This window comes from Giraffa tippelskirchi, chromosome 13, assembly GCF_054371585.1.
Source record: "Giraffa tippelskirchi isolate mGirTip1 chromosome 13, T2T-mGirTip1v1.2.pri, whole genome shotgun sequence".
NCBI lineage: Eukaryota > Metazoa > Chordata > Mammalia > Artiodactyla > Giraffidae > Giraffa > Giraffa tippelskirchi.
This window is the reverse complement of record NC_137287.1, coordinates 116,492,698-116,505,598: the sequence shown is the minus strand read 5'-3', so window position 1 is coordinate 116,505,598 and position 12,901 is coordinate 116,492,698. Positions and strand designations below refer to the sequence as shown.

The 12,901-nt window shown below is 51.2% G+C and overlaps 1 protein-coding gene across 1 annotated transcript; it reads right to left on the bottom strand.

Annotated features, from left to right (window-relative positions):
- Window positions 1–299: 299 nt before the first annotated feature.
- SLC2A10 (solute carrier family 2 member 10) lies at window positions 300–12,901 on the bottom strand. The gene is made up of 5 exons (XM_081557246.1): window positions 12,855–12,901; window positions 5,165–6,433; window positions 4,483–4,605; window positions 2,265–2,400; window positions 300–1,711 (listed from the first exon to the last, which is right to left on the bottom strand). Exons 1-5 carry the CDS (start codon window positions 12,856–12,858, stop codon window positions 1,633–1,635), a joined length of 1,611 nt encoding a protein of 536 aa, XP_081413372.1. The 5' UTR covers window positions 12,859–12,901; the 3' UTR covers window positions 300–1,632.

Genomic DNA, 12,901 nt, shown 5'->3' with positions numbered 1-12,901 from the left:
TTGAGACTGGGAAAAAAAAACAAACAATACATCAAGCCCTGATCTGTCATGTTCCTCAGTCTCTCTGATGCAAAGACACTCCTGTGGACGTTTCAAGAAACCAAGGTGACATCACTGAATGCAGAATCGGCAAGGGCTGGGCAGTGCCCCTCCCCCAGGCTCCTCATGTGATACAATAGCTGTAAATCACCTTAAGAGCACAGATGAAAGCAAAATGCAGTAAAATAAGGAAGTGCTGAGCTTAGAGTATACATTACCTTGTTTTTAAAGATAATTTATTTAAATATAAATTTAAATAATTTATTTTTTTAGCAACTGTGTTTAATAATGAGCTTGCAAAAGTCTGAAAATTTAACAATCAGCTTTCACAAGCCAGCACAAGCCAGCTCCAGTGCTCTAAAGGAAGTATCTAGAAATGAGAGGAGAGGAGGACTTTGGGAGGGGCCAGAGTCCTGTGGGGTGGAGCTATTTGCTCTGTCTCCATTTGACTCAACCCTTGTGGCCTGGGGCAGTGGGGGAGACACTTTACAATGTCCCAAAGGTGGGACCTAGGTATTGAGGATAAAGAGAAATCCCATTCATTCTGACCAGCTGAATGGGACTAGTTGAAGACACTCCCGAAGGGAGACAGAGGTTAAATACACCCCTGGGGGAAAGTCAACTCCATTCTACAGATGTGGAAACTGAGGCTTGAGGGTGTTGTTACTTATTCAAGGTCAGTAGCTGCCAAGAGGTGGAGGCCACACCGACAACTGGGTTTGTTAGCTTTCAGACCTATTTCCTTTCTGCAAAGTCCTCCTGTGCCATCCTGGAAACTGCTCTTGGAACGCATGACCTGCACTGTGATGGCCCTTGGATTTCAGGGCACACAACTATGGAATTCTTCACCTTTCCCCTAATTAAAACTTATCTCCCCAAAAGGGACTAGCATCTTGAAAGCAGGACCCATACTGATTATCTGTGGTATTGCCAGCATTTAAAATTCTGACTCATTGGCTTCTGAAGAGATCTTAAGAACCACCTGGTTCAGATCCCCCATTGTACACACAGGGACGCTGAGGCCCATGGTCAGACAGCAGGAACACCTGCAGTCAGGGCTAGAACTCAAGCCTCCTACCAACCATCTGAGTTGAAGTGAATGACAAGTATTCTGGGGAAAGGAATTGGAGGGGTTGAACAAAATGAGATCTGAGTACCAAAAAGCAGGTGTTCCCCCGAAAAGTCCCAGCCAGATGGAGAAAGATAATATGGTATCCTTTGCTGGATTTCGGTGTGATTCCAGGAGTGACTTCCTGCCATGGTGGTACCTTTGAGATTCTTTGAGAAAGTCCACGGAGCAACAGAGTCACTGTGAGATGCTCTCATCATTTCATTACTGCAGAGATGTGCGGAGTCAGTGGGGAAACTGAGGCAGGAAGGCAGAGCCTCAGGAACCCTCGAGCCTGAGACTCAAAATGAAGAGTGTGCAGCTCTCAGACTTTCATCCCTTTTGCCCCAGCAAAACAGACCTCTTCTGGAGCAGGGGCGACTCTTGAAGGACCATCTAGCACTTGTGTTCTGTGGCCCAGGCAAGCAGGAAGCTGAAGACTGTCTGTTAAAGCCATGGTTCCAGCATCTTCCAGATGGACCCCCTCAGGAGGCTGCAGAGACTTCGATACGACTGTACTGGACGCCAGCTGAGCTCTGCCTGTGGCCAAAGCTCAGGGGGAACCTGGAGCGCAGAGAGCAGGTGGGGTCAGAGGTTGGCAGGGCCTGGCAACCTTCCCCGGGGCTGATGGGAGTGGACCATGCCTGGGGTCCCCATCCCATCCCCACCCCACTCCTACCTGACCCTTCCTGCTTTCTGCCTTAATGTATATTTCCATCTTCTGAACAGCCCAGCTGTTCCCCCTGGTCTTCCTGGGTCCACCTGTGGCCTCTATAGCCAGATCTCCCCATCACAGCCAGACTGACCCTCCTAAACACAAAGACTAGCTCCTGTCACTCCTGATGGGAAGTGACATCACGCCCAGCCTCCCGTCCAAGCCCCTTTCCACAGCCAGCCTCTCCCACATCACTGCCCTCCAGTCCCATTTTTCCCATCCCACTCAAGGAGAAGAGCTCGTATACAAAGATAGGACAAAAGTCCTTGTGTTCAGGCAGGAAGAACAGGAAGAAAAGAAACACACTCTTCTGCAAAGGCAAAGTGTAAGGACTAAATCCTGAAGCAAAGTGCTCACAGTCTGAGGTCACTCTTCCCCCTTGGCCAGCCCTGACCACCTTACCATTTCTTCTGGAATTGCTGGTCTATCTCTGCTAACGACTGGCCTTTTGTTTCCGGGACAAATAAATAGATGAAGCCCAGGCCGAAGACAGCTGTCAGCCCATAGAGCAGGAAGGTCCAGGACAAACCAATGGCACCTGGGAACAACAGGGTGGGAATGTGGATGGAGCTTAGCCTGGGCCAACTGGTTGACCAGTGTTCCAGGTGGGACACTGAAAATCAGTTTACCTGGAACAGGTTCTCCAGATAGTAGATTTGCAGAATCTACTGTCAGATAAAAGTACCTTAAAGCAGGAGTGGGACTGGTTGTCCCAGAGGCAGACAAAGGGCCAGGGCCCAAATCCACAAAATGTCTGGGACTGAACCTACCTCTCCTGCGTCGGCAGGTGGATTCTTTGCTTCTGAGCCACCTGGGAACCTTGACCTCCGCTTAATCCTTTCACCAGCAGAGAGAGAGTGTTGGGCTGGGAGAAGGAGGACTGCCTTCTAGTCTTCTGACTACCTGGCTAGACTTGGGAAGGATGTATTTCCCAATCTGTGAGATGGGGATGATAGGATATGAAACAATTCGAATAAGCTCCCCCCCACCTTGCTTCCTTCCTCCTCCCTCTCCCTTCCTTCCTCTCTTGTCTCTCATTCATTCCACATAAAAGGAATGCTAGAAAACTGAGGCACCAGTGTGAAATTTGAATTCCCAAAGACTGGGTGTGGGAGATAGGCAAGGTGGACGGGTTCTTCTACCAGTATTTCCCACAGCCCCCAAGGGCTCCTCCTTTGAGGAGGAAACCCTCGGCTGCAGGAAGTGGGAAAATAACTAAACTCTCAGAACTGTGCCTTGGGGCCCACAGGGAAGGAGCCCCACCCACCTGGGCCTTGATGACCCCTGGCCTTGGGTCATGAGTATCCTCTGCATCTTGGACACCCCTCGCTAGTGTTCTGGGCCCATATAATTCCCACCCCACCCCACCAGCACCCAGACTGGGTCTGAATGCTAGCTAGGAAGAGAAAGTGTCACTCAAACCAGATCTGAGCAGAGCTTCCTGCTGGCAGGCGGGCATGAGCCAGTTTAAGTTGGTTTAGAATGAAAAGGAAAAGTTGTGGCTACTGCTGGTCTCAGACACCTTCTCTCCAGCGGTAGGGGTGGGTGGGGGAGTGGACCTTCCCCTCTTCTCTGGCCTGGAGGATTTTATGGTGTGACTGAGGGTTCTGGATATTGTCAGGCACTTCTGTGGAGCTTCTGCACAAAGTTTTATTTGGAGAATAGTTCTGCTGCTGCAAATAGGAAAAAAAATGCAAACTCCTCTGCTTTAGAGTGGAAACTTTTAGTTGCTAGAGGAGATTGGACTTATCTTGATGGGGGCAGAGAGCAAAGCCCCACACTCAGGGCTCCCAATCTCCAAATCCCCTACCCGGAGTTTGTTCTCCTCCCCCCACCACTAATCAGAGATGGCTTCCTGGACAGAGGAGAACTGGATGCTTCAGCTCTATGCCCGCTTCAGCCTCAGCTCCCAGGTTGTCAGTAAAGCCATTCCCCACCCCCTACCGCTGCTACCTGCCCTCCCCTGCCAACTGATGGGGCCTGGAATGAAGTAGAAACTTCGCAGGTTGTATCTTCCGTTGTCTTTGTCTCTCAGTCCCTCTCATTCTTTCACTAGCACCTCAGTTTTCCTTCGGGGACCCTCCCCCAACTCTCGGTCCACGCAGTGAAGTGAGGCTGTCAGTCTAACACCCCACCTTGTTCAGACTGGGTATGTGGCCCAAGGCCTGGGCATCAGAATATTGCAGCCTTCCAGTGATGGTTCAGTGATGGGCACGTGATCTTGCTGGGCCAATGAGAGTCAGTCCCAGGACATGAGTGCGAGCCACTGGAAAAGACAGGCTCTCCTTCCCGGGGGCTGCCAAGATGAAGAGCCCCGCTTGTGGTCATCTTTGCAGCCCTGCAGTGGGTCTGCCCAAGAATGAAGCTCACAGCGCAGGAGGCAGAGCCAAGAAAGTATGAAAGTGGGCCCACAGTTTTGTTGAAGCTTCTGGATCAGTCATGATTAAAGACAGCTACCCTCCTCTTTTCATGACTTAAGACAAAAGTATTACCTTTTGCTCATAAACTGGTTTGCACGCGATTTTCTGTCACTTATACCCAGACAATATGGAAGCCTGGGCTCTGTTTGGAGGCAGCTGTTTCTGGATCTTGGGCCAGGAAATTAGGTCAGAGGACTCACCGATGAGGTCGAGGAAGGAGAGGCTGATGAAGAGGTTGGCGGCCCAGTTGAAGCTGTTGCAGAAGGCGAAGGCCCTCCCTCGGATCTCCACGGGGTAAATCTCGCTGAGGACAAGCCAGGTCACTAGGACAGGAGGGCAGAGAGGATGCCTAGTAGCCGGGACCCAGGGCCTGGCACCCACGGTCAAGCAGGCAGCCCCCCAACAATGGGACTCAGTGAAGGGTCAGGCTCCTGACACCCATTTCTCCCTGCTGTTTCCCACAAGTGGCCATAAGATTCCCTTTAGAAGGACCAGTGACCTGGATTTGCCCAGGAAACCAAGGGGTTTCCTGGGACCCCAGGCTTTCAGTGTCCTAGGCAAACTGGGATGGTTGGTCACCCTATTAATTAAGTTCCTTTCCAGTCAACCCTTCTGAGTGAGCTATCCAGGGGCACATTCTGGCTTTATGAAGCTTAGGAGATTTGGGGTCTTTATAAGGAAGAAAACATGACAGACACAAATTAGGCTCCTGCCCTTGGAAGAAGTAGCTTCAAGGAAGCAAGGAGCCCTGGAGTTTGAGTTCGTTGTTCTCACGGTCAAGCCACCTCTGGTCCCTCTGAGACCCTGACTGGTTCAGTCCCCAGGCTTTCTGCTAGGAGGGGTAGAAGGCTTCCAAGTTACCTGCAGAAGACTCCCACTTACCAGGTCCAAAGCCAATGGAGAAGGCGCTCACAAAGACCATCATGCAGACCAGCGCGGTCCAGTGCAGCAGGGCGTGATCGGGGGAGGGAGAAAGGCCTGCAGGGGACGTGAGGCTTAGGTCTGTAGGGTCTTCGGCTCCAGGAGGAGGCCTGGTCTTCTTAGAGGTTGACAAGACTGGCCGCCCGGGGCTCTGGTCGGTCGTGGGCGGCAGAAGTGGAGCCAGGCCCCTGGGCAGGCCAGAGTCTCCAGGGAGCCCTGACATCCTGGTGGCGTTGGGCATGGCCAGGCAACCTGGGCCTGAGTGCAGGGGCACAGCAAAGCTGATGAGGCCGATGCCGCTGACCGACAGGGCCATGAGGGCACAGCCGGTGAGCAGCAGTGCCCTGCGGCCAGCTCGGTCCACCAGCCCCATGGCCGTCAGGGTAGCTGCCACCTTCACCGCACCAAGCCCCACGGAGGCCAGCACAGCGGAGGAGCCTCCCCGGAAGCCGACCGACTGGAAGATGGTGGAGGCGTAGGCGAGCACATTGGGCTGCCCGGTCAGCTGCTGGAAAAGCACCAGCCCCAGCCCCACAACGGTCCGGGCCCGCATGTTGTCCCGGGCCCTGAAGAGGTCCACAAAGGCGTATCTCGGCCTCCCCGGGTCCAGCTTCGTGGCCTCACCTCCCTGCAGCGGGATGAGGTCCTTGCGGGCCGCAGCCCCTACTGTACCAGCGGGGAGGAAGAGGAGGCTGAGAGACTGCAGGAAAGCAGGAGCAGCGGCCCAGCCAAACATATGCCTCCATCCCCCGAGCGCGCCGGCCAGTGCGTAGTTGAGCGCGTAGGAGAGCAGGACGCCCACGGTGATGCCTGCCTCGTAGAGGGCCACCAACACTCCCCGCTGCCGTGGGCCCGCCAGCTCGGACACGTGGATGCAGCAGGCCATGGAGGAGAGGGAGATGGCAAAGCCAGCCAGCGAGCGGCCCAGGAGCAGCCAGGCCAGGGAGCCGGCCAGGCCCAGGCTCAGGCTGCCTGCCAACAGCACCAAGTTGCTCCCGAGGATGGCTTGCTTCCGGCCATAGCGGTCGATGAGGCAGCCCCCTACCAGGGAGGCGAGGAGAGCCCCCAGGAGCAGGCTGCCCACCAGGAGCTCCTGCTGTGAGCAGCTTAGCCCGAAATCAAGCTGCAGTGGCAGCAGGGCACCGGATATGACTGCCAATTCATAGCCAAAGGTCAGGCCACCCAGCAAGGACACCGAGGCACACAGGGGCAGGAGGAGTGAAGATCGGCCTGAAAAACAAGAATGACAGGGTGGGTGCAGAATGTTTCCATGCCAGAGCATCCAGCCAGCCATCCGTCCGTCCCATCAAACCCCCTCTCCATCTGTCCAGCCCTCCATCTCTCCATCTATTCACTCATCTATTCGTGTATCCCTCTATACATCCATCTATTCATTTATTCATCCATCTATCCATATACCCACACATGCATGCATGCATGCATCCACTTCTTCCTTCATCCATCCCTTCATCCACTTCTTTCTTCATCCATCTCTCCCTCTCTCCTTCCTTCCATCCATCTACCCATCCATCCATCCACTCCTTCCTTCATCCATCCACTCCATCTGTTCATTCATTTATTGATCAATTTATCCATCCCTTCATCATCCACTCCTCCATCCATCCACTTACTTCATCCACCACATATTCTTCCATTCATCTACCCCTTAATTCACCCAAACATCCATCCATTTATTGATCCATCTATCCAAAAATACATTAATCCACCCATCTTTGTAGTCTATTTGCTATTTACTCTGACACACACACACCCATCCAGTCATTCATCCATCCAATCATTCAAAAAATTATCTGGCATCTACAGCACACTAGGCTGTGTTCTTGGGGCTGGCAATACAGTGGTGTTTTCAAGGACCTGACATTCTAGTAGAAAAAGGCAGATAATAAATGAATAGTTGATAGGTGTCATTAAAAAAAAAAAGAGCAGGTAATGCTGGGAAAGACTGAAGGCAGGGGGAAAAGGGGATGACAGAGGATGAGATGGTTGGATGGCATCACCAACACGATGGACATGAGTTAGAGCAAACTCCGGAGTTGGTGATGGACAGGGAAGCCTGGCGTGCTGCAGTCCATGGTGTTGCAAGGAGTCAGACATGACTGAGTGACTGGGATGAGCTGAAAGGGGGTTGAGAGCAATGGAGTGGTTCTGTTTTAAATAGGGTAGCCAGCCAGCTAAGGCATCTCTGAAGAGGGAAAACTTGAACAGAGATCTGAATGAAGTGAGGGTGAAAGTCATGTCAAGAATGGAAGAAGAACATTCTAGACAAGGGAATAGCAAAAACAAAGGCTCTGAAGCTGGACAGTTTTTGGCATGTTTGAAAAATAACTATGAATATCTAGTACTCCTACGGTACTAAGTACCAGGCTCTGTTTTAAGGGCTTTACATGTATTTACTCATTTAATTCTTACAACAACCTTAAAATCTACTATTATTAACATCATCCTCCAAGGCACAGAGAGGTGAAGAAACTTTTTCATGGTCACACAGCAAGTAAGTGGCAAAGTTGATGTGACTAGAGAGTTCAGGCTTTTAATCACGGCGTATTGAGCAAGGAGGCTGGAGTGGCTGGAGACCAGTAAGTGAGAGTGATAGGTGATGAGGTAGGAGAGGTAGCCAGGGGCCAGATCAGGAGGACATTGATGAATTTCACTCTCAGTGAATTCTAGGCACTTTTTTTTATCGAACTTTTAAAATGTGGCCAATGTAATTGAGGAACTGTGGTTTTAATTTTATTTAATTTTAATTAAATGTGAAAATAGCCACATGTGGCCAGCAGCTGCTGTACTGGCAGAGCAGCTAAACGGGTTTTGCTCTTAATTTTTAATTCACATATTTGAACAAATATTTCTGGAAGCATCTAGAGTAATCCAGACATATCTCCCTACCCTGGACCTGACAAGAACATTCATAACATTACAGTCAGATTTATGGAGTATTTGCTCTGGACCGGGCACTGCTTTGAGCCCTTTTAGTGGAGTAGCTCATTTAATTCTCACCACAACTTTATGAGGTGGGTTTTTGTGTTATTTATGAAGGAATAAACTGATCACCGGGTTTCTCAGGTGGTACTAATGGTAAAGAATCCGCCTGCCAATGCAGGAGACGCAAGAGACCTGGGTTTGATTGGGAAGGTCCCCTGGAGAAGTGAATGGCAACCCACTCCAGTATTCTTGGCTGGAGATTCCCATGGACAGAAGAGCCTGGCGGGCTATAGTCCATGGGGTTGCAAAGAGTAGGACACTGCTGAGCAACTGAGCACACACATATAAACTGATTATCAGAGACACGAAATGACTTGCCTAAGATCAAGAGTACTAATGGTAAGTAGCTTGTTGAGATTCAAAGCCTGGCGGTCTGGTTCCACAATCTGTACCCTTAACCACTCCAGTATAAAACTTTGGCAGAATAAGATTTCACTCTGTTTTCTCACTTCTGCCTCACCCCATCTATGTTAGGCAATTTTTGTGCAGGGGCGGGGAAAGGACTTTCATGGGTGGAGGAATCACCTCCCCCCTCCCCCCAGCTCATCTTTATCCCCATCACCTCTGCCCCCCAGGAAACAACCCCCTACCATTCCCTGGCTGGCCTAGTCCTTCCTCTTCATGACCATCAGCCAGCACCCTGGGGGGATCATGCTGCCCAGGTCCTGCCCCTTGTCACCCCCTTCTGCTCCGCCTCCCTTAGTTTCTAGAGTTCACTGCCGGAAGGGAAGGTTCTTCCAGGCCATGTGAGGCAATCAAGTGAAAACACAGAACTTTTCTGCCATGTCCTGGGTTCTTCTGGAGGTGAATGGGAACCCAGCCAAAGGGCCCAGCGGCAAAGCTGACCGTCCACAGGTTCCACCGGTAAATGCAGAAGGACAGACTCAGGTCTCAGTGGTAAGAGCAGAACAGCAACAATAAAGGAAGATCAAACAGTAATAATAACATGTGTCACTGACAGAGTGTCTCCTCTCTGCAAAGACTTCAGGTGCCTTCTCTCAATTCACCTTGGTGACAACTCTAGGTGGTACTGCTCCCATTACCCCCATTTGACAGATGGGGAAACTAAGGCTCAGAAACTAAGTGTTCTCACAGCTGGGAAGCAACAGGATCAGGACTCAAACGCTGACCCATCTGACTCCCAAACCCACGTACTTAAGCTTTCCAAGGCTCCCACCATCTGCTCTATTAAGTCCCAACTCATTGGCATGACCTCCCAGTCCCTGCACGAGCTGGTGGCCCCAGCCTACCTCCTTGGCCACCTCTCCTCTCCACACCTATCCCCACCCCTCTGACACACCCTGCAAACACTTGTTCCCAGCACATACCATAGAGCTTCATGCTGCTCTGCCCTCTACACGAACTGGTCCCTCTCTTCCCGACCTGTGTTCCCCAAACGCTCCCTCATCCTCTTCAGTCCCAGTTCACCTCCCTGAGGGGCTCCAGTAATACACATCTGTGATTTGGCCTCAGTCCCCCATACTCTGTGGAGAGCTGCCTTCGTCTTTCCTGTCTTCATCTCTCAATCTCCGGATCTGGGTAGACTTGACCTCCCCACCTCCACCCCCGATCACCTAGCTCCGGACTTTGTGTCTGTGACCCAGATCTGACTAGCTAGCAGGTTCTCTGGCCTTGGACAGTGGTGAATGCCATGTGGCTGAACCTGAGCCAGTGAGAGACAGTCCAGCCCAGCCCAGGGTAGTTGCTTATTTGGGGTACTGAGCTGGTAGTTTACCTGCCTGGAGCAGCTGAGGGTCATCTTTCCCTAGCAGGGAATCCTGACTACACTGCCTGAGCTCCTAGATCCAACCATGCCTGAAGCCATAGATTTTTCAGGGACCAATAAATAAGTACCTTTTTAGTTTTTTCCTGGTTAAGCTAGTTTGACGGAGACTAATTTCTGTACATCTTCCTCAACTTTCCAAGTCATATTTTTCACTTCCAGCCAATTCTGCTTTCTTCTGCGTTTGCTCACACCAAGTAATTGTGAAATTGATGTGTTTTCCTTATTGAACGGGACATGATGAGAACAGAGACTTACTGTCTCTGTGTCTCTAGGCCCCAGCCCCACCCTGAAACCCAAGATGGGCCAATTAAAGCTTCTACTGAGTGAATGAAAGATTGAGTCAGGATCCAGGGCAGTATCTCCACGTCCCATTCCAAGGACTGTATCAGATACATTTGAACTTAATCTAATGCTCTAGAGCAGCCAGAGAGATCCATGATAGCCCAAGTCAGGCCACATCATTCTGCCCAGAGTCCTCCGAGGCTCCTCTTTCACTGTGAAAAAAGTCAAAGTCCTGACAGTGACCTTCAAGGCCCTATAGGACCTGCCTCCTCTCACTGAGCTCCTGGCACACCAGCCTCCTTGCGGTTCCTCCTCACTCCAAGCCCGTCTCAACTCGAAGCTTTTTTTACCAGGTCTCACCTCTTCTGGAAAAGCCCTTTCCCTCCATTTCAGTGACCCCCAACCCCCCTTACCTCTGGTCCTGCTCAAGCATCACCTTTTCATGAGCCCTTCCCTAGTGCTCTACTTAAAATTGCAAGCTCCCACGGCATCCAGCATTTCATATTCCACTTTCCTGCTTGTTTTCCTCCATGGTACTTTTCATCATCTGAAATAACTACACATTTAACGTATTTGGGGGGCTCCACAACCAGAATGTCAGCCCTAAAGGGACAGGAATTCCCTGTGCGTTCTCAGTTGTCTCCTGATGCTGAGGACAGTTCCTGGCATACAGTAGACACTCAGTAAATACTGGTTGAGTAAACACATGATTGAATGAATGAGTGAATTCGGGACATAGGGAATCCAGACAGAAAGGATTTGGGCTCTTGAGCATCTTGACCCATTCAGGGTCTGGAAGTGGCCATGGACAAGAAGTGGAGTAAATCTTGGCCTCCAAGTTATGACGGCCCAGCCTGAATTTAGGTACTAGATGGTTCAGCAGGTCAAGAATCTGCCTGCAGTGGAGGAGATACAAGAGATCTGGGTTCGATCCCTGGGTCGGGAAGATCCCCTGGGGGAGAAAATGGCAACCCACTCCAGTATTCTTGCCTGGGAAATCCCATGGACAGAGGAGCCTGGTGGGCTACAGTCCATGGGGTCGCAAAAGAGTCGGTCACGACTGAGCGACTAAACAACTCCCTTTCTATGGATTGTCTGTCTAAATACAGTATGTGAAACTGGCTCATGCTAGATGAAGTCTCTCAGTTCTTGAAAGCAGAGCTTGATAGGGGAGAGAATCAAGGGTCAGGTGGAGAGGAAAAACCCAGGTCATGGCTGCACATGTCACCAACCGCAAGTCGCAGGGCACCTTTGGTGGGTGATACTAGAGCGGCATCTCACCCAGAGGCACAATGTATTGGATCCCTCCCCGACCAGAGACCTGCCATGGCTTCTTTTGAAACTCCAGGGAAAAGCCAGGAGTTAAACTGATCCATGCAAATATCTTCACCGAGATGGCTGGCTTCCAAGTGTCCCAACAACAGGTGATATAAGTGAGACTGTTGATACTATAGCCAGCTCACTTCCTTTTCCAGAAGCCATACCTGTAGCAGCTGCCTTAATTCCCACGTTAACCCTGTGTCACAGACACTGGTGCCGTTCCCATTTTACAGATGAAGCAACTGAGGCACAGAGAAGTAAAGACATTTGCCTAGGGTGAGAGTTTGTCAAGTCACAGAACAGATTCTGAACTTGGGCAGTCTGATTTCAGAGTCCTGATGTTGAGTGTTATTTTAAAAAATAATAATAAAATCTCACATTAACGGATCCTTTACCATGTGCAAGCGGCATGTGGAGTGTTTAAGTTCATATTCTCATGTCATTCACATGGCTTCCCTGTGATGGGGTGTTTCCTGGTGACTGTTTTGGAGATGCGGAAACTAAGGTCAGAGAAGTTAACTACCCTGTCCTAGATCAGGATGCACCTGGAAAATGGAAGAATGAGGGCTGGAAACCCCGTCTTTCTGACCCCCAAATTACAAACAGGTCCACTGAGTCCCCAATCCCCAAACCAATATCTGCCAGGTAGTAGGTGAATGAATGATTGACCTTTAGAGGCTTCTGAATCCAGAGAGAAAAACACAAACCTGAGTCCCCCGGAGCAATAAAGAAGTTTCCTAATCTTCTCCCCACCCCACCCCCTCACCCCCACTCTCCTCTATCTCCTCCTGTCTATTAGGCATCTGACAGCGGAGGTTTTTGTCTGTTTTGTGTAGGGCAGCATCCTAGGCCTAGAACTGTGCCTGGAGAGAAGTGCTCAGCGAATCCATGAATGAGTTTGCTCCTTTTGGAGCCTCTTCTTCGTCTGCAGAATAGGAGCAATTTCACTCGCTCGTGGGACGACGCTGCAAGGCTTCAAGCGGTCGGGGGAGAGTAGGGCCCGGGAGTAAGCGCCCGGGATCAAGTTTAGGAGCCCTCTCAGGTCATTTTTTTTCTGGGCAGAAAGGAGCGTTGAAGGAAGTGGGCCCAAGTCCCTTCCCAGCCCCCAGCCAAGGCCTGCTGTCCCGGCGGCCACCCGAGTGGGTAGTATCTGGTCGGGGCGCTGCAGCCGCGGGCAGAGGGTGCGCGCGCGCAAGGATGGGATCGTGGGGCTTCCCTGCCGGAAGCGCCCCTCTGCCCGCAGCGCCGATCGCGACTTACCCATGGCGACCAGGGCTCCCGAGGCGAGCAGGGGGCGCTGGGGGACT

What these genes read in the sequence shown, in the direction of transcription:
- SLC2A10 (XM_081557246.1), bottom strand. An exon ending in CTCCATTGGCTTTGGACCTG is followed by an intron (nt 4,606 to 5,164) that starts GTAAGTGGGAGT and finishes CTCCTGTCCTAG; the next exon opens with TGACCTGGCTTGTCCTCAGC. An exon ending in CAGCAATTCCAGAAGAAATG is followed by an intron (nt 1,712 to 2,264) that starts GTAAGGTGGTCA and finishes TCTGCGCTCCAG; the next exon opens with GTTCCCCCTGAGCTTTGGCC.